This window comes from Apostichopus japonicus, chromosome 11 (assembly GCF_037975245.1).
Source record: "Apostichopus japonicus isolate 1M-3 chromosome 11, ASM3797524v1, whole genome shotgun sequence".
Classification (NCBI taxonomy): domain Eukaryota; kingdom Metazoa; phylum Echinodermata; class Holothuroidea; order Aspidochirotida; family Stichopodidae; genus Apostichopus; species Apostichopus japonicus.
The window spans coordinates 17,377,840-17,400,706 of record NC_092571.1 but is presented as its reverse complement, the minus strand read 5'-3'; the positions used below and the strand labels follow the sequence as shown (position 1 = coordinate 17,400,706).

Sequence of the window (22,867 nt, the reverse complement as noted above, 5' to 3'; positions counted from 1 at the left end):
TCCATCCATCCATCCATCCATCCATCCATCCATCCATCCATCCATCCATCCATCCATCCATCCATCCATCCATCCATCCATATATATATATATATATTTAAATGAAAATCGTAATGAGTTGGAAAATCAAGAACAGTGAAAAAACTTTCAGCCTCCACTGGGATTCGAATCACGGGCCTCCCGCTCTGTACGCGGACACCCTAACCACTAGGCTATGGACGCTGATTGTATGTCCAGAGGTTCGAAACCGGTAAGGAAGATATATATATATATATATATATATATATATATATATATATACAGTACAGAATTATTATTGTAATTTCGTTTAGTCTACTATTGGTCACCTTATGTGCATTGATATCAATATATTTGTCCATGAACCACAAAGGTGGAAGGGGAACCTCCCCTAAACCTTCAGTTCTCACCTTGTCCACTGTTCTTCAAGTAAAATTTGGTAAATCTTATTTTAGTATATACTATCCGTGGCTAGCGTTGCTACTCAAGGCCAAAGTATTGTTATTGGTTCACAATAACGTCATAAAGGCGTTTTCTGAGCTATTTGTATTGTCGTCGATGGAACCATAATGGATAACTGGCTGTATTAGAAAGAGTTGGTTTGTTTGCTTTATCTGCCACACAGATCATTGTATACACGTATCACGGAATGTAAAAAATATATATATTAATAGTTCACAAAAAGACAAAACATATTATATCTTTGCAGACCGCCCACGGGTCTTTCTATGATATGTCGTTATCGTTACAGCTTATCTATTACTTGTGTTTCATTACTCAGGCAGTTTACCACAAGCATAGTCTTCTAAGATTACGTGCATCATATTATATTGAAGAATGATTTAAGCAAATTTTGGAATTAAATATGGCGATTTTTATGGTCAGAAAGGTGAGTAGCTTCTCCTTATCTTGATATGAAAAATATGTATTGATGATGGTTTGAATCCACGACTGAGGTATATACATAACGTTGCTGCATTTTGATTTCATCGTAAAGAACAGGCTTAGTAGGCAATAGCTTAATATTCTGTAGCCACATAGTTAGCCTATATCTCTTTGTTTCAGGGGGCTGATCCATTTCTGTGTGAATGGAACATGACTTGGTAACAGCAAGGTCTAAGCAAGGTTAAAGGAAGGTCAAAGTGACACAAAGGTCACAACCCGATTCAAAATTTACTTTTTATACAGTTTGCTTGCTGATTTAATAGAACATTGGTTAGTTAAAAACAGACACAGTGTGACTTGAAAAAATCAAGCGTTTACAGCAGTTTTTCGAAAATGTCATTGTGATGAGGTGGTGGGGTGGTGGGAAGGGGGTGTCGGTAAGATTGTGGTGGGGTGATGTGGTGGTGGGGTGGTGGGGTGGTGGGAAGTAGGATCTCACGCGGTCTACCACTCACCAAATACACGCTATTGATACGTTATAAATCAATACTTTGCTATCTTTTGTCGCAGAAGCGGAAGCATCTTATCCTGTGTCTGACCGTTGTTGTAGTATTTTTAATCTATTCCAAAGTTATACCATCTTTTACTCGGGTCATCAACTGGAGACGATCTTTGAGAATGGTCGAAACCACCAACCAAATGGTTAACTCTGCTATAAACGACTATGGAAAGTCATATTTACTAAAAACGATAAATAATTCAAAAATAAGCAAATTGTCTGATTTATATGAAAGAACTCAAAGAAAAAAGATGAAGTTAGGATCTACTATTCTTAAAGACAATGCAGATTTCAATGATAGCACAGACGCAAGGCTGACCCAAAACGCTTTTCACTGGAAGAGAATCGAAAACAGCGGTAATTTTACAGAAACGTTGAGCAGACAGATTTTAAGAGTTTGTCACATCGAAGGGAATCGAAGATTAAGGATTAACAGAGGGATTAATTTCAAAGGTATTACAAAGGGTAATACGTATCTTCCCTACCGTGACGTCATAGTAGCAAGAAGTAGATATATGCCCACTCAAGAGATTGACCCAACGTACGACCTACCGGATATGACGATTGATGACGTCAGGGCCATGACTGACTTACTGAAATTTCGATTAAGTCAGCACGCAGGTAGATTCTCTCACGGACCTGTAAATTATTCCAGAGATGCTCTGCCGGATGTTCTTAAATATCTTGAACCAGAGGTAGGTAATAGCTATTATAATATGCCATTGAGCATATGCATTAAGCAGCTGTGTCCCGTGCTGGAGCCACGTGCCCATTACAGCCACCTCCCCTCCCCCTCCCCCTATCCCTCTCCCTCGTATCTACGTGAATTGAAAGCATATGTTGTATTTTGCAACTAAATACATAGTTATATATTTTGAACATTTTGCAGCAAAATTACGGAGGAGGAGGCAATCAGGTTTTAATTTCATTATATATATACTTCATTTGATTTATTAATAGTTTTGTTTGTTTCACTTTACTTGGGGAATCATGAATAATAACGTATTCTCTTCCTTCTCGTTCAATATTCATCCCTCTCTCACCCTTCCCTCACCCCTCTATGACACAACCCTTACCCCTCTCTCACACAACCCTCACTCTACCCACATGTCATGCTATCCGCTATAACTTTCAACCCATCCCCCTTACTTAATCCTTTCATTTTCCCGTATCCCTCCCACATCCAACCCTCACCACCAACCAGTTCTCTCCCTCAGTTCTTGTTATCTTATTGGTCATTCCACTGAGACTTCTGATACACTTAATATGGTATACCCACCACATCAGCCCATCCCTCCCCCCCCCCCTTCCCCAATATGGTGTCAAAAATTATCACTACTGCATGCCCACACTGCATGGTTTTATTTTGAGAGACGTATTTTACAATTCCGTTTGAACTATCATACAGTCGTTGTATTTTATGTCGTGCCAAGTTTTGACGAGTAAGCAATAATAATTTTACCACCTATCTCTCCCGGAGCCCCCCCCCCCCCCCAACTCGCTTGCAACACCGCACAATAAACTCTGGAAATCGGTCAATGCTTGAACCTTATCATAACTTTGAAATAATTTCAAAATTTATTTTATTAGAATTGTTTTAACGCATAAATTTATGTTCCTTTAAGTTGTGTTCGACTGTTAAAAGGTATGCTGTATTGGCCCCAAATATGCTAGATATTCAAAATATGGTCACTGTTGGTCAAATTCTTAAACTGATTTTATTACAAACCTTCGAGGAAATTTTCCTCACTGAGACATTCAATCATCTTGTGTGTTCCTTAAAAATTGTTTGAGAACAATTTGGAGAGTAAAGACCTCCGGGAAAGTACTTTTCGAAAACTTCTAGCAATTATAGCGTGCTGATAATTTGGGGCCTATACTGACTACCTTTATACAATTGGTGAACCCATAAAGATAGCGACTGACTATGAAATACAGGGGCTACTACGATATTACTATTTGAGCATTTCAACATAGCCACACATTTTACAGACGTGCACTTGTTTGCGATTTTATCGAAACTTTGTAAACTCGGTGAATGACAGTTACCCGAAACACAATCCCAGTGATGACGTCATCATGCAAAAGTCACGTATTAAACGATGGTAAAGGACACTTGACGAGCTGTCTAAATCTAACATTGTGTCTGACACGAAAATGTCAATCAAATTTAAAAAAAAAATTAAAATTGAACTACTGAGAGTGTTTTTGGCACACGTCGCTGTATCCCCCCACCCCCCAAACTATGAGGCAATGTCAATGTAGAATGATTACAAAAGCTAGAAAAAATTGGGAGATTTTGAAAGTTCACTGCTAAAGGAATAAACCGTCAAAGACGCGCCCTTTTGTGTTAGTATGGGAGGGTCTATTTTCAGGAAGGAGAGATATTGCAGAGTTGCGAGGAGAGGGTCGATGGAGCCCTTGGAGGTTTGTGAAAAACCACAAAGGTGAGCCTTTTCCTACATTAGATGTCCCCCCCCCCACCCTATTTGTTAGTGAAAAAGTACCACTTTGCCTTTCTGAGTAAATAAAAAAAGTAGTTAAAAAGTGTCCTTTTATTGAGAAATGTCAACAAAATGTATCGTTCTGATGAAAAACATTGGAATTTGTCGTTCATTCACAGAGGATCTGTTCAAGTTTAGAGTGACTTATGGTTTGCTCTTTCAAATCAAAATCATATGTCTCATACCCCTTGAAGTTTGTGCCCCCCCCCGCCCACCCCTCCCCCATCCCTCAGATTGGACGTACCTCTGCTAGTTCTGCACGAAGAGGGCTGTAGGGAGAAGGAGGGGCTTTACGACAGGGCGGTAAGTTCCGATACCCGAATGGGACTTGGAGTGTGGTTGCCCTGGACGGATATTTGTCTCGGACTCGGGATGTCTTGGCACCTTTGTCCGAGGTCCGGGGAGCCATGCACTAATGTTTTACATACTACCCAGGATTAACGGTTTTATAAAGGTCATATTAATCTTGAATGATTACATAATTCAATTATAATGGTTTTATATCAGAACCTAAAGTGGTCTGGATGATTCCACAAACCCCGAACATTTATCACCAATCAGTCGGTAATCTGACCTGGTGACCCTCATTATGTTCAAGATATGTGACGTCACGCTTTTTTGAATTTTAGCACTAAATTTGAAAAGTAGACAACAATACTTTACAGCTGAATATCTCTTGAAGAAGTGGCATAACGATGATTTCACTCCCACATGCATACACACAACAAAACAACATGATCAACTTGTAAGCAACTTTCGAAGAGAAATTACACACTTACGGCGGGTCAAGACCAACGTGAACGAATCGAGCACTGTGTGTCCAAGTTTCAAAACGTGAACACGCGAGTAAAAAAAATGGCCAAAATTGAACTTTCCGTGCGTAAACACAATCGATCATGATGAAATTATAAACAATACGTACTCTTGGAATGGAGCTGCCCTGGACCATGGGACCGTCTCAGACTCGATTCCAAACCCCTTGTGCATGTAAACGAGGGCGATATGTAATAATCTGCACATATACATCTGCACATATATATATACAGAGAAGATTAGCTGTCTATACGACAAGCCCTCGGGGACATAACATTTGTCTACTATGCGTTTTCAAAACAACAAAATCAGTGAAAAGCTTAGCCATATATATTACGCATGATAGCGTGTCGTGTTCGAAGTCCGACAAAGTTTAGTAGCGCCGAAATAAAGAAAAGAAAAAAAAATCACACACCCATACCCGCACACAAAACAAAACCCCGTACAACGTATCGTCACGGCAAGGGTGAAGGAACATCACGACTATAGGAACATGGGCAGGGATGGGCAGGGGTGGGCAGGGGTGGGCAGGGATGGGCAGGGATGGGCAGGGATGGGCAGGGATGGGCAGAAGCTAAATAAAATATGTCGAGCAGGCTCTAAGTATATAAGCTTCATAGACTGACAATATCCTCGTGTTTGTTCTTAAACTTCCTTCACTATGACTGCAGGCTGAGCCAATGAAATCCATGTTTTGTTATCACCATCTTCATATTTCAGGTTTTCAGGATGCTACCTTCAGCAAAGGGTTTTCTGCCACGCAAGAATCCTTGTTTCGGTGACAACCAAACAGGCAAAATGCGTTGTCTCCCATACGCTTATATAGGAGGAGCTCCAAAAAGTGGAACCACTGATCTTTGGAACAGACTTCGAGAACACCCTGCAATGATTAAAAGGAAAACCGTAGGAAAAGAAGCCCACTTCTGGACGAGAGGCAAACACCCAGGTTAGAAAATGGCTGCCATTCACAGACATCGTCTTACAAAATGTCGCAACGAGCAAAAAATCAAGTTTGATTGTGGTTTCAGGGTGACATGTTTAAGAAAACACAAATATTTGTCGGTGGGGTGGGGGAGGGGGGTGAGGGAGTTTAAAAGTCTATTCTTTTTGCCTCGAGTAGAATAAAAACTAAGAAGTGATTCCAGTTATTCTTATTCTAAGATGATGCAAGTCAAGGAAAAGAAAATACGGTGACTTTTAATTGCCAATTGTTTATCTTAAGTAGGCCTATGCCATTCGCTTTGACTATGAAGAAACCAGAATAATGATTGTTTTAAAGTATACCTGATGAGATCTTATGTGATGTCATGTCATGTCATTTCATCCACAGTTACAATCTGCAGTCATTTGTTAATAATGATATAATTGTTGTTATTATCACCAGCTGCATCGGTTCGTCAATATCTTAGCATATTGAGCGTTGTCCTCAGAGAAGACGAAGATATAATTTGGTGGACACGACACAAAATCGGAGGTTTGTTATAGACCTACCCATGGGCGGCGATCATGGGGGGGGGGGCGGGGGGACATGCCCCTCCAATATTTGAAACAAATCGCCGCCCCTGGACCTACCTGTATCCGTAGAGCGTCTTGATTAGGCTATAATCCATGCATCTGTTCTAATCTACTATCTATGCCGTAATCTGATCTGTTCAAATCTATTCTTATACAAGCTATATTCTGTCTAATTGTATAGTCGAATCGAGTCGAGTCTGGTCAAATGATATTGCCATGTGTACTTGTCTGCCTCGACAAGTGGTGTCACGTGATGTTCTTCGTGCCAATTAAATACGGAAGCTGTCTTACAGACGGATTTCATGAGCTCCAGTGGTATATAGGATTCATATCTGATTCTATACTCCTGAGAGCAAATAAAGCAAAATAAAAAATAAAACTGTTAGCAAACTGTTTATCCACTAAAGAGCCTGCGTAAGAGAATGTGAATAAGTAAGAGGGCCTGACGTTTCGATCCTATAGCAGGATCTTCTTCAGCCTCTATTCGACTATATGATTAGAAAGAATATAGCTTGTATAAGAATAGATTTGAACAGATCAGATTACGGCATAGATTAGGATCTTCTTCAGCCTCTGAAGAAGACCCTTCTAGGATCGAAACGTCAGGCCCACTTTCTTTTACACAGAAAAGAGTGAAAGAGAAACCCTTTCTTTCAGATGAAGCTGTTTATGTCAAACATTGGCTTTATGTGTTAGAAATGAAATGTTCATCTTATAAAAGTGAAATTTTCTTTGTTCAGTATAAACTAAAACAACCTTAAACATGTTTTCAAGATATATCATGCTTAACAAAAGAAAAGTTAGATGGAGCTATACTAACACACACTTTATTACATTTATTATTTGGTTTCTATTGTATTATGCATGTAATTTTTTTCTCTATCTCTTTTTTTATTCCACAGTTGACGCGTCAGCGGATACGTTATGGGACAATCTGAGGGTAGTATCAATGCTTGGGAATCCCCCAGAAGGACCACCCGTTGTCTTAGCGGATGTCCTGCGTGCAGCGCAACCAGATGCCAAGTTTATCTTTATCTTGAGAAACCCAACAGAGAGATTGTATTCGGAGTACTTGTATCTTGACGACTCTTGGAAGTCACCTGATGTCAAATCGCCCACAGATTTTCACGATCGAGTGGAAAACATTATACGTACATTTCAACTCTGTCTAGAAAACAATACCCTTCGTCATTGTTTAGCACGCTCATATGCTCCGGTGAGTATACAACGTTTTTTGTTGTTGTAAGTGTCCAAATTTGTATATTTCGAAATTTGTGGTGCCAATTCTTCTTTTTTCAATAATTTATAATTTGACGTTGCAACTATTGAACTATAAGAATTTGGGACAAAAGTGTACTTGTTTTAAATACATTTCGACGATGTTAAATGGATGTGCATGCATGGGAGAACTTTAAACTTGTCTGAATACCACCAATTGGCGTTCGATTTAGTACCTTAGCATATTACTAAGCACCCATTATATATCATATTTAAGATGCAAAGAATTGTCAACCCACTCGGGTTAAGCTGCTGAAAATTTCGAGTATGGCACCCCTCCTTACGAATCACACTCGGTTAGTGTAAAATTATGATCCTAATTGGAACATTATGATTCTACACCCCCCCCCCCCCCTCCCCCCTTCCCTCAATCACAAGACGCTATCAACGTGCCTGGTTGATAAGTAATGTATTCCGACGAATATATTTTATCGCTAAAACCAGCCAATTCTCCGATACTGTATACCAATATTCTGTCCTCTCAAACCGTGCTTCAAAACACTCGTACTGGCAGTGTAAACAATTCCTATCCTTCCATATGATAGAAACAGGATTGCGTGATTGCTCACATACTGTCAGTACAAGTGTTATGAAGCATGTTATGACAGCCTATACAGTTTATAAAACAAATTGTCCCAACTGGTTGTGCTATATATTAAGCCTGCATGACTTGATTATTATTCATGATCACCTATAATTAAGCACTTCTCACGTGATCTTTATTTCAGCGCATAAATATTGGCATGTACTCTGCACATCTCCGAGAATGGTTTCATCGGTTCCCACGTGACCAGATTCATATCATACGAACTGACCAATGGAGTAGCAACCTTCGCGAGGAATACACGAAGATCCTCCACTTTTTAGATATGGGTGAGTGACGTTAAGGTCATGTCGTAGTGACATTAAGGTCATGTCGTAGTGACGTAATTGAAGTCGTCAGACCTGTACATATTATCTACAGTTATCTACGGATATTTATACGGTTCTGACTGAAGGGGTATAGAAGACCACTCAATCCATAAACTTGTGAACTGTTTTGTTTCATGTACAAAAATTATAATTATCAAATATACTAAAACCGTAAAGTTAACGTCTACTGTAGTAACGTCGTTTTTAATTGACATATACTAACTATCAAAATGTTGCAATTTTTTTTCTTTTTCCTATTCCGAACATTTCTTGGTGACCTTATAATATACTTTCTCAGAAGGATTTCAATTTGGGAACATTATGACGAAACGTTTGGTCTTCCACTTTTGATAATTCTTCTTAAAACTTTAGAACGAATTAAACTTTAATAGTAAGGGGACACTGAGAGTCATATCAGGAGGTAGGGTAGGGGTGGGGGAGGGGCAACATGTTACATTTGGGATACCATTATTGTTAAATGACCTACAGTTAGTAACATGAACATTGTTTTACATGCCACTCTAACTAGTCTGAAGAGTAAGAGCTGATTCTTTTAAGACTCCAGGGTTTATTTATAATCATATGGGGGATGGGAGAGAGGGGAGGGGTGTATAGTGGGTGGACAATGTTGCCCGCGTGGGTATCATTTCGACACATGTCGGTGAAATGTTGCAAATTATTGTGATCTTCATCTAAATGTGTGTTATTTTGCTTCATTAAAGAACATTCCTATAATTATTATAATTCGAGGGGGAAAACAATTAAGAAACCATTATAAACAAAATCGTATATTGTCTTCCTTTCAGCTGAACTTAACGAGAAACAAATGCAAGCCATTATGAACTTGGAGAAAAGCCGAACACGTTCGGAGCAAAACGCAGCTATGGGACCAATGTTACCAAAGACAGAGAAAATATTGAATCAGTTTTATAAACCTTTAAATGAAGACCTTGCTACTTTACTCGGAGATCATAACTATTTATGGCAGTCGTAGCTGATGCTTAATTCTGAATAAATTACAAAAATAACTCATAACGTGGATCTACGAATTATATAAAATTATTTGGCGTTTATTAATGAAGTTATGTCAAATTATCTAAAACTTCAAATTAGCCTTTACATTGATCAAACATATAGAAGACACCAAGTTGGGTTTTATTCTTCAGATGTTTCAAAGTCGATATCAATGTCAACCAGTTAGCCTTGGTATGCCGCACAGGAAGGCGGAGTCGGAGCCACATCGGTTACGTGAGCCCCCTTCCTCTCACCCCTCAGCCCCCCCCCCCCCCCACACCATACATACAGCAGTTTGTTATCAGAACATTGCCTTTTCGTTGAAATATGTAATAAAACTGCACTTTTGTTGAAAACATTCAAACATTGGAATTTGTGTATGGTCAAAAATGCACAATGGGTTCATTGTGTGGGACGTTTTGAAGTGATTTTGGGGCGGCTTGCACTCTCAAATCAAATCAAATCAGTTCAAAGCAAAGTCACACATCCTATCTCCGACCCCTCGAAGTTTGTGTCCCTTCCCCCTCTCCTGCAACCCCTCAAGGCAGATTGGATCCCCTCCCATTTTCTAATATCAAGCAGTTAAATTTGACTCTAAAGCTGATGAAACAAACTGAAAAATTAATTGCTCGATAAATGTGCAGACTATATATATATATAATACGACTATTTGTACGACATTTTCTCCATATTCATGTACTTATTACATTTAAGTTATCTATCGAGAATGAGGGTGTTTCTTTTGCCTTGGGAAAAGAACTGGAAGGGGAAGGGGCATGGCCGCATTAAGGGCACCTGATGCCCTAAGCTCAGCCCAACATTACAATGGTGCCATAATCGGCCTATCCATTGCTTAACTGACAAGACATTAAGACTCAATAAGTGCTGAAAGTGATATGAAAGTTTGATATATATATATATATATATATATATATGTGTGTGTGTGTGTGTGTATATATGCGTATGTGTGTATGTGGGTGTGTGGGTTTCTTGTTTGCTTACTCAAGATTGTCTCATTCGAGTTGATCACTGAACACATAAAGAAACTCTATGTGTTAATTGTTGTTGAATATGAATCATTTTCAATAATTATTAATATGAAATTAACGATAAACCTAATAATATATTAATACACAGAAAGGAAAACAACACAACACAAAGAGTAGTGGGATTAATCTTTTTTCAGTTGGGAGAGCAACTTCATTTTATGTGTTTTAGTCCATGGTAAAAAACGGCAGCCCGCAATAGAAGAGGGTGCTATATCTTAAGTTCGCGACATCTCGCAGGCTAAAAGGATTTCAAAAGGGCGCCATTGGCAAACTCACATTCTACGGTAAGTGGTTTAGCAATATGTACTAATACGATACAACCAAAAAAACAAAAAAAAAGAACAAGACAGAGAATTTTTGAAAATGTGTAGCCTATTTTAAAAATCTATATTTAACAAGTATATGTGAAACAATTGACGATGTATTTAGGGAGTTTGATGGGAGTTGGGGAGGTTTAGGAAAATTCTAAGTAGGTTTTTATATATATTATAATCAACATAAACCCATTGAAGATTATTCAACAAAGCATCAGGCCTCTTGGTAATATTTTGCTGAAAATCGGCTGATAGATTCAGTTTAAGCTCGAAGGTGAGGAGCGAATTGTATATGCACTTGTGGAGTAGGACAGGTGGGTGGTTAGGAGACTAGTTCTCCTCGTGTTTGCAACGTTACTATAGAGCTAACATTTTACTGCAGAAATGAAGACTTTGGGGCGCCAATTGAACAATTTCCATATCACCCATCTCATCTATCTCCCGATACCCTAGCTTATGCCCAGTTCCACGAACAATTTTACAGCAAGATCATCTATAATTCTATAGCTGTTAGTATGCGTATTTCATAAGCCGTTGTACGCAGTGAACCATGTCAAATTCTTTGTTGGCAAAATCTGCTAAAATTTTACAATTCACTGATTCACAATTCACACGACACCAAAGCCTAGTGCGGCGTGAACTTGGAAGCCAGTCAAAAAAGAGTATCAGTGTGTAAGCAGACGTAAACGTAACTTCATATTTGTACAACATGTAAGGGAAATTTTCCAAGTGATTCAGTCTGGAACATTGTATAACCATGCCGTCACTACCTTTAAGAAAGGTAAGCATAAGTTAATAGCGTATAATACATATAGTTTTGAATATCTTGTTAAACTTTTACAATGAACTGTAGCCTGTGATAAGCGTATAGTGTGTTTATCGTTTAACCACCGTGACCAACGAACTGTATATCAGTTATTATGATAAGGCAGTTCAGTTTCAACCTATGGTTAGGCTGTAGTATAGCCTATCGAATTCCCGTGTACAAATGCATATGTATTATAATAATTATACCGTCGGTATGAATACGAGTACAATGCGCTATATGAAGCAGTACACAATGTTTTAATTAGATCCTATACTAATATTGAAAATGTCACGAGTATGATTACAAATTCACATGACCGAGTACTCGAGTAGTATACAAGCCACACTGTTAGAATACGAGGTCAGACTCATTGCAAGTCTGGTACACAGTATATCTTATAGTTTCATTACACATCAACAATATGAAAATAATATTTGATCCTACCAAATATATATGACTGACATAGGATTAATTTCGAATGCGGGTGCCAAACATTTATATAATAGCGCCTCATTCGGAAGAATGATTTTATATTTATTTCGTATTTTATATGACATTGGCTACTCATCTTTTGGAATTTGTTATCTTCATTAAAGTTAGCAAAGGGAGGACGAGTGCATGGTGGTGGTGGTGGGGGAGGGGGTCGGGCTTAAGTATAATAAACTTCGGTACAAATTGAAACCACCCACCCCCCCCCCATTTTAATATGTAAATATTATGCAGTCGATTTATGAATTCATATTTATGTACCCCGATCTAGCGATCCGAATATAAAACTCAAGCCGCGGGCGATACTACTATTAGAAATAGGTTCAGCTGTATGGAAGAGATGTCTTAGCCTCAATATTCATCTATGAATATTCATCAATAAATCGATGCAATGGTTTTTTTTGCAGTACCGTATCTTGGAGTGGGTGTAGGGGGGGGGGTAGGGGGGACAGGAAGTGTCGGGTATCGTAGCATCCATATTCGTGTCCTTATAAAACATATCAGAAGTAATACTTAAACTTAATATTCATAAACAAATTGAATATTCATAATAAAACTTCATTCAACTAATCAGACACACCTCTAGATCTTTTTATTTTGCTGCAGTATCCATTTAGAAATGTATGAACATTAACACATGATAACTCAATAAATCAGCATGATTTCCCGTACCTATCGTTAGCCATGTACTACTGCTTATTACCAGCTACTGCATGTTATTGGATTGACGATGGAGGTAGGGGGTGGCCCGCTGTCCGCCCCCTCCCCTCCGCCACCTCCTTGGGCACGCCACTGTATTAGATACGATACCCGTCGGTGACCAATGCCTTTTTCTCTCAATAATATTAAACCATTTTCGTTCATTTGCATACTTGAACTTTCTTCTCAGCTTGAACGGCATGTACGTTTGGTTATCGTTATTGCGTCACTGTGCTTGGTCACGTGGCTTATATTAACCAATGGAAAAAGGTGGCAAGATCGATTATACGAACTCCAGCAAAACCATCCACGTGATTTTAGTGACGTTAAACCGCATCCGACTTCCACGAGTGCAGCCAAACTAAATCATTATGAGTACACCAATACGTTGGCTATGGAATGGACGCCAGCACTAATAAGAAACCTTACGCACCCCTTCACAGATGAAATGTCCTGCTACGGGCTCATGAGGGTCATCCCCTCCCTTTACAAGAAACAACTAACGGCTGAACAGCGGCAAGCAGAGGGGAATATATACATGCCAGGACGTGACGTCATCGTCGCTAACACCCAGAGGACACTCCATAGATTACCAAAAGCTCGCTTTAAGGTGAAACCAACTCTCACAGGAAAGGAAATGGCTGCGATAAAAAACACTATTCGCCGTCGACTCGATGAGCATGCGCAGAGATTGAATAGCACTCCTTTGACCTTTAACCGCAGCCGGTTGCCACCAGCTTTACTTTACATTGATCCAAAGGTTTGTACCGTAATCGCTTGGATTGTTTGTAGTTAAAAGTTACAACTTTGACATATTTAAAGCATAAAATGTTAGGTTTTTAAATAAATGTCATAAAGATGACTTTAACATCTCTGAACTTTTTTCAAGAGCACACATTGACACTTAGGCAAACCCAACCACACATGCCAAACGGATGTATCAATAGCCTAACCAAAGTTCCTTTCTGCATGCAAGGTGCAAACAATTACAATCGGGTTCTTCCCTCAAAAGATTGATACTTTCCAACTTCAATATACTTTCAGAATATGGAATCTAATAGATCGAAATCTATAACGAGACCTCTAAACTATACACTTACTACCTCCACCTTTCCCCCCACCCCCCCCCCCCCCCGCCCTCAACAACCCTTGAAAGCCTCTTGAATAAACCCTTCCGATACTTTTCTCAAACTTGCTCTACCAAAAAAAAATAATAATCCCCCACATCCCGGAACCTCTTCGCACCCTATAACGAAGGTAACATTTTCCATAATACTTTTCAAAGCTATCGTGTTTTACTTTAGCTGTGAGTCCTAATTATGGAGTAAACCATTTGTTATGCATGTAGTTATCCATAATGTACTTGATTTTGTCACAAAAATTGTTATTTTCATGCAGTGACTTTATTTCGGAGGTCGGTCAGGCTGACAGGTAGGGGCGGGGGTGGGGGGACTAATGTAGTACCTCAAGTAAGCCTCACTGATATAGGGTTGTGTGTATCTTCTATATACGTTTCACAGATCTTTGAAATATTCCCCGAGAGGTTCTTGGATGATTACAAGAGTCCATGCTGGTGGGATCGACATAATAAACTACAATGCTTGCCATATTTTTATGTAGGAGGCGCACCAAAGTGCGCCACCACTGACATGTGGAATCGATTATCGGGCCATGCTGACATCATCAGATCGTTCGGGAAGGAATCACATTGGTGGTCACGTGGGAATCATAGTGGTACGTACATAAATGTCAAAAAGGTTTTTTTTGCCGCATTCATCCATATACTTATATATTCCGTCAACAGTGGGACAAACCAATCCCCCCCCCCTCCCCTTCCCCTTTAGCAGATAACAACAACAAAAACACTCACCAATTGAAAATGTTTACAATTTGACCTTGTTAAGACTAATCACTAAAAAATCTGGACTTACGGTAAAACAACGAAAAACTCCTTTAAAAACGATCTGCCCTATACTTAAGTATAATATTTGCACAGGTGTCTGCAGAATTCCGAAAATAATTCTTTACTTTATTTCTTTCTCTCTTGACAGAAAGAGATGTCAATTCCTTTCTGAGCCGAAACAAACGCATTTTCAAAACAAGCAATATACAAGCTGTGTCTACATCATCGACGCCAAAAACGAGGGTCGCAAGTAAATATATTTCCTTCTTTTGGGCCAAATAATTGGGCTCCATAATCGTTTTTTTTTTCCTTCATATTAATATTTTATTCATGTGTATCAATAACTAGCGTGCCTTCATATCGTTCAATTCAACCTGACGTGTTCTAATCACATAATTAATTTGTATATAAGTAAGCTACAGTACGGAGAGTCAAACGTTCCATAAATGTCGAAAAAGAAAGTGAAGTGTTCAAGTTAATATATATATGTCCAATTCGATATCAACATGTTACAATTCGATATCAACATGTTACAATTCGATATCAACATATTAAAATGCCATATGAACATGTCGAAACAAAATACAATATGTCATTGCGTCTATCAGCATGTCAAATTCAACATCAGCATGTCGAAAACTTGTAACAGCATGACACGTACTACACTGGTCTCGACATATATATATACAGTTTTGGGCATTAACGAAACGTTGGCGCGCGCCGATGTTCCAAAATTATAGCACGATGTCAATATAGTATCTAGCAAGCAATGTTGACATGACCAATGTAGTAGTGGCATGCTGTTACAAGTTTTCGACATGCTGATGTTGAATTTGACATGTTGATAGACGTAATGACATATTGGTATTTTGTTTCGACATGTTCATATGGAATTGTAACATGTTGATATCGAATTGGACATATATATATTAACTTGGGCACTTCACTTTCTTTTTCGACATTTATGGAACGTTTGGCTCTCCGTACTACAGCTCATTAACATGTCGGTATTCTGTTCTTGTATTGATCCCTTGTAGTTTCTCTAACTTGTCATTCAACCTCTGAAGAAGATCCTGCCAGGATCGAAACGTCGAGCCAACTTAATTTTACACATTCTCTTATACAGGCTCTTTAGTGGATAAGCAGTTTGCTAACAGTTTTGTTTAAATTTGATTCACATTATTTATTGTTAACAATTAAATTTTGAGACTTTCGTGAAACCGTCAAAGTTTGCATTTTTTTTAGGAATTGCTCTTAAATAGAGTAATGTACTCAAAAATGATAGAAAACAGTTTTAAAAGAAACTGTGTAGTATATAAAGGCTTTTCAGACGACCTAGAACATTTCAAAAAGTAAAAGTATTGGTGCTTTGGTTTATTGTCGCTAATTAGACATTTCTTCCTGTATAAAGTTCAGTCGAGATTAGTAAAGCACCATAATTAGTGTTCATTAAGAAATATCTTTTATTATAGTACTTCCTCATTCTCTGTTTTGATTTAAAAAAATAAACAATTATACTTAAAACAATGTCAAAGATAATCAACAACAAACTACAGCCACTCCTGTTAATTACAACAACACAAATTAAAATCTGATGCATCTCTAATGTTTATTAATTCCACTTTCATAAATTGGCGTTACAACTGAAAAAGTTGATTACAGTCTTTGACGTTTAATTTAATGACTGTTATCTTTTTTCAATCAGTATCATCCTAATTTATTCTTTCTACAGTGGATGCTTCAGCGTGCACATTTTGGCACAATTACCGCTCCGCAAGAATCCTTGGCAATCCACCCGAAGGACCGCCGTTTCTACTGTCCGATATTATGAGGGCAGCACAACCGGATGCCAAGTTAATCTTCATATTACGTAACCCAACCGAAAGACAATACTCGGAATATTTAGACATTGACGACTTGTGGAAAGGAAAAATTAAGTCACCAGTCGATTTTCACATCCGAGCGGAAAACGCGATAAGACTCTTTGATTTATGTCTGCGAGAAAATACGTTGAGACATTGTGTGGCCATCAATTATGCACCGGTAAATCATCAACTGCACGGTCATATGTTACGTATATATATATATATATATATATATATATATATATATATATCAACAACAAATGAATGATTGTTATTTAACACCTTATAAAATCATGTTAGAACAATCTTAATACATATAATACAGTTGACATTTAGTAAAGTCTGCCTAAATTTAGGGGAAAAGAAAGGTTTCACCGTCACCTTAAAGAGAGAACATTCCGAAAAGTGAAATATTTGAGTGAATATGTGAACCAATTGGAAGGTCAACCAGCTCCTGCAAAGATCATTGCGGAAAAGCTTTCGAACTATAGTTGTATTGTCTTAAAATTACAAACACATTTCGAAATTACTTTCATTGCCGAACGTTTAGAAGATTTTTTTTTGTGTGACCTTTCTTCGGTATTTTCGTGTCAAATGGAAGTCCGGGTTTTCTTTCCAATAGAAGTATTATGTTTACTCCTATTTTTCTAGACGTATGTTGTTGTCGTTAAGTTCATGTCGATCATATTTCTTCATTATATAACTACTGTTATACAATCTCGTCGTTGTTTTACAGAGACTCCATATCAGCATGTACTCTGTTCACCTCAGGGAATGGTTTCAAAGATTCCCAAGGGAACAAATTTACATCCTTAGAACGGACGAGTGGAAGAAAAATGTCACCCTTGAGATTGATAAACTGCTAAAATTCTTAGATATGCGTAAGTATAAAGTTTATCTTAAAATGATACCAGAGTATGATATTAGAGTACACAAGATATCAACATTATATTTCCCTCCCTCCCTCCCTGGACCTGCCCGGGACCGGTACTATCCTACCTACACCAACCCACCCCCCCCCGCCCCTTCCACACCCTTTCCGGATTATTCACAACTGCCATATATATCGTCACTATCTAAACCAATTATGGATCAACCATATTGTAGAGAAAACATAAATTTGTGATCAATAAATTGTTTATCTATATAAATTGAACCAACTTAGATCTTATCTCTTTCGCAGCTCCTATGCCCGACGTTCGAATGAATCTTATCCTGGAAGCTGCGAATGCTGGTGTGCGATCGTCACGTGACAAGAATATCGGACCAATGTTGCCAGAAACAAAATCACTCTTAGATTACTATTTTCAACTTTTCAAAGAGGATTTAGCTCAACTGTTGGAGGACGAAAAATATCTCTGGGCATCTAGTGAAGAATAAATATCTCTTTGTCAACAAAGAATTTCAAAAGTAGAGAGAGAGAGAGGTGGAGAGAGTGACGTTAAAAGGGGAAAATAAATAATAAACCTGGCGATATCATAAGGTGCAGAAAATATAATTATCTCTGAAAATCGATTCACCATAGTTCTACCAAAAAATCATTTTTGGATCATATTTTTTATAGAAATATTTTACCAACTATAATCTAAGATAACAGCTTTCTACTACTATACATTGCCTTTGTATTACATCAGGTACCGTGAAGGACGTATGATAGGTATTTTGACGGGATCACGGAGTGCTGTTGACTGTGTGAAGGTACTTTCCTTCCATAATTATAAATTGAAAAAGAAATAAAAGGTCAAAAACAAAATATCAGCCTCTCACATAGCTATGAAAAGTCTGTATAAGTTCATGAGATGACCATCGTCATCCAGGGGTGTGGGGGTGTACAACATGCCACCCCACCCCAATAAGGCCAGAAGTTGAAAATTTATTATTATTATAATTTTTTGTGGTAATTTTGATGAGTTGGTATTGGTCGACAAAATGTCAATTTTCAGATGCTTGTCATTTTGACGAACTGTTGCATCTCATCAAAACGTCGTCTGCTCCCTAGGAATGACAGGAGTTGCTGCGAATCCGTGTCGTGTCGCAACACCAACATTACACTGCAATATACTTCCTTATATGGCTCCCAAAGCACTGGTGACTTGTTGAGAGGACTTGTGTACTAGAACCCGCCCCCCCCCACCCCACCCCCTTATTCCCCTCACCTTTGTTGTTACCTGACAGTGATTATAGTTTCGAGCACACCTTTGAGATTTGGAGGTGTGAAAAGTTTTCGAAAAATATGAAGCAACTACTAGCCACCCCCCCCCTCCCCTTCCCATTTCCCCTCACCCAACATGGTAGAAATGTACATGTGTTAATTGAGAAGTTGCACTTCTGTATGGTATTATCAAAGCAAGTGAGGATCGTTGATAACTGCAGAAAATCTTGCCGGGGTTGAAAGATGAAATAGGTCGAAACTTGTTGAATCAAGTAAGGCACTATTGTCTGATAAGTTGGCACAATTTGTTTGTGTTCATAAAGGATGACCCCTTATTGCACTTTACTGTGAAGTTTTTTTCACAAATGCTCATGTTCCAATTATCATGATGATACTACTACCACTATATTTACTACTACTACTACTACTACTACTACCAATGATAATAATACGTGTCTTCAAGATGATTGTACAGTGTACAGCTGAAAATTTATACTATTTTATTTGAAATTATTTATTTGAAATGCGGTTGGAAAATAAACTTTTATGTTCACTTTATACCGGTAAATACCATGAACGATATTCTCAGTGGATTTATTTACGATTCTGAAATGGATGAAAGCAATCGCTCTGACTCTCGGAGGAGTCCGTTGCACTTTCTTTCATTCAATAATATTTAGCTTTGTGAGCATAGGACCTTCTCAATCAACTTTGACAAAATGTCATCATCATTAACCAATGTCATGATACGGCCTCATTCAAATGGGAGGTGGAAGGGTGACGGGTGGAGGGGTGGGGATGGTCCCCACGACCATCGTCAGTCGGAGGTAAAACGTTCAGTTGGCCTATTGCCATCGGTGGGAGCACTGGGGGTTGTAAGGGACATTGGTGTTTTGTAATTTTCGTTACTATATTAGATAATAGACATTCAGGGTGAATGTTGCCTGAGAAACGGGAGGCTTGGGAGAGGGGAGGGGAGGGTAAATGTAGTACCAATTCACAAAAGAAAAAATAGAAAAAAATTAATATGCAACGTGGTCTTTCCGTTGATATGTTAAGAATGTCTCCTCCCTTTTTCTTATATAAACCACCTGAACTGCTGTTCATTAAGTATTATGTTTGCGTTCAATATTTGCACGTTCTGATAATAGGTTTTTCCCTGTGTTTTGTACTAATATTTCCACATCAAGAACTTCAATGAAAACTACCCGGTCCCAAAGCTATAACAAGAGCTGTAGCTAACCAGGTGACAAAGATACATATTTACTTAAGTCGAAACAATTAGCACGGATTGAGCTATATATTGTCACGCCCATCGGGCTCGTTTAATTTGTGTTTACTTTACGTCACAGGTATTTGTATCACCATTATTAAAGTCATGAAAAAAAGATTAAAACGTAGGAGTGAACAGGTGCTTTGCCATGGCCAACTTATCGGTGAATGATATGGTTAACTAAAGCAAGTTTCAAAGGAAATCTTGTGTTTTATTTTAGGTGCTAACATTTTGTTCTCATGGCGTTAAAACCAGAGCAAAGAACTTTGTGGCTAGAACTGGGATTCGAGCCTGTGACCCGCGGGGTTACAAGTCTTGCACTCGACCAACTATAGCTATCCAGCCCTATATTTTGTTGCGGATTACAATACTTCCATTCCACAAAAATTTAAATAAATTCAGAAAGGTCTTGTGTCTTTGAAGGTGCATATTAATGAACTATCCGATATTCCAGTTTTCTCGGCTGCTATATATTCCAAGTGATGTTACATAATTATTATTACACGTGCGACAACACGATATTCTGCGTTCGACGTAGAGAATCGTATAGTTTGCCGACGTCACGATTGCTGCAGGTGATACCGTAGCGAACAGTAGGTTGCCCTCTGTATGTAGGTCGGAGAGTTTTCATATGATAGAGTCACGTGATAGTGATAATGTGTGATAGTGTTGCCGTAGCGTTGGAAATCGTATAGTAAAATTTGTTTCATGCCAATTCCCCTAAAGCCACATTAGGACACGGGGCCCGGTCCAGTTGGCGGAGGGGAAGGGGAGGGTAGGTGAGGGGCTACTCATACAGTCTCCCAACAGACCATTGTTCAAACAAAACAGTAGGATTGCTTAAATACACTTTGAACAGTTTGAACGGATGCCATACCATGCCAACAGGTTAAACATGGTTAAACCAGCGCTCGGTTTTTATTGTATAGAGATCTTTTTAGGTGTGTTGTCTTTCTTGACAACGATCTCATTCAGTTCCACCAAATTGTGAGAAAAAAGTCCAGTTCAGTTTAAGGTCAACATATCTTTCTTGTATTTTATGGTCGGTTCTTTTCCTTTCATTTGTCTTTTGTATTGAAGTGTCTGATCATAACTCCATGGTCAAGGTGAAATCTGCTTATAGTGTAGTATCACACGATGTGGACATTCTTGTTCACAGTATGCTTTATAGCTTTGGTGGAATAGATAATATATAACAGTATATCATGGGCATAATTTTGAAGAAAAAGTCAAGTTGAAGTTTACTTCACTGGGCGACCAACAGTCTCATACATGGATCAAGGGTAACAACTATTTTACTGGTTAACCAAACCTTGAAAAGTGTAGGTAAATGAAAGTGGACAGTTTTCTAGTGGCGTTGCAGGGGGAACGGACATGAGGCACATGCCCCCCCCCCCCCACCAACAAATTGTAAGTCTACCTCCAAAGTTATATAAATTTGAAGTTGGTGTTATGTTGTGGAACGATAAAAACGCCTCACCCCGTGACCCCCACCAGGAGCCCATCATCGTCATTTCAACATAACGGAGGCTTACATTTATGTAAATAAAAACTGGTATGGGACAGGGGTCAGGGTACATCGTAAACAATAAACCTTAATATATCGATCAAGGGAGTATGGCCTAGAGGTATAAGAAAAGGTGTGTTTAGTCTCACCAAACTGACATCACTGTCCCCGCCCTCTAATCACCCAACAATTATACTAAGGGGATTATTTGATCGTTTCTGGAAGGGCGCTACCTTTTACAATCTACGCTTCTCGTTAGTCAAGTAACGGTTTTTCACTTACCATTGATTATCACTGATAATTTTTTCTTATGCATTTTGTTGAATTTTGCTGAATATCACCTTTCTGCTTCAGTAAAATTGAGAGGTCATTTAGTAGTGGAAGGTCTTTCCATCCAAGGCAAGATTGCGTCCTTTAACAAAAAAAATCATTACTTCCACATCTCGCATATCCAAAGATGATAAAATCCCCCTTTTCATTGATATAACTTCAAGGTGATTGGACTAAATTTAGGACCGTAATTTTTATTGTCCAATGACAAGCCTTGTAAAACCTGTACCTTAATTTACCTTTCGTACACATGTGGGCAAGTGTGCGCAATAAGCATTTTACGTATCATTGACCAAAACTACCAAAAAGGAAGAGGTTCTACTAAGGAATATTATTGAAGTCAACGTTTGATGTAGAGTTTCTTACAAAATAATTTTATAACGTCCACAATTTGAGACCAAAGACCTTCGTGTCTGTTTTTTTATTTATATTAACTGCGATGTTTTCTGTACAGTCAATGTTTATGGATGAGGGGGGAGGGGTTATTTTTTGTTTTTTCTTAATAGTTTAACAGTAAGTTTTATATAATATCAATTTATCTGAAATTTAGTTTTCCATTGATTCAACAGCATTAAAAAACGCCATGTGTAGATTTGTTAAAAAATTACCTGATAATATTTGAGCCCGTAATAAGAATTTTACTCTTCTAAGAGCTCGACCAATTTCAACCCCCTCAGCAACCATTGGAATAGTCCAACGCAAATTTAACGTTTACCCTCCTCAATCGTGTTATCGGTGCGTGAACAAACGTTATTCAGGGCTAATTTCTGCGATTGAAGTGGGAGCGTTTTGGGTGGTACAGGAATTGATACGGAGGGGGAAAAAAGGATAATAATCAAGATCAACATATGACCAAATCTATCTATACGCTACGATAAAAGAAACCTTGCCAAATGACAAGTCACGTGAAAGTAGTAACGATAATGACGCGTACACGATGACTTCAAGTTAAAGGGTGTGAAGACTCGGGCAAAAAGAAA

The 22,867-nt window shown here is 38.4% G+C and overlaps 1 protein-coding gene across 1 annotated transcript; it reads left to right on the top strand.

The window, feature by feature from the left end:
• Nucleotides 1-341: 341 nt before the first annotated feature.
• LOC139976404 (uncharacterized) lies at nt 342-20,116 on the top strand. Its single transcript, XM_071985116.1, has 14 exons — nt 342-907; nt 1,474-2,157; nt 5,500-5,725; nt 6,164-6,253; nt 7,197-7,510; nt 8,301-8,445; nt 9,291-9,477; nt 12,430-12,487; nt 13,048-13,617; nt 14,378-14,591; nt 14,909-15,010; nt 16,493-16,803; nt 17,362-17,506; nt 17,809-20,116. Exons 1-14 carry the CDS (start codon nt 884-886, stop codon nt 18,003-18,005), a joined length of 3,267 nt encoding a protein of 1,088 aa, XP_071841217.1. The 5' UTR covers nt 342-883; the 3' UTR covers nt 18,006-20,116.
• Nucleotides 20,117-22,867: the final 2,751 nt, after the last annotated feature.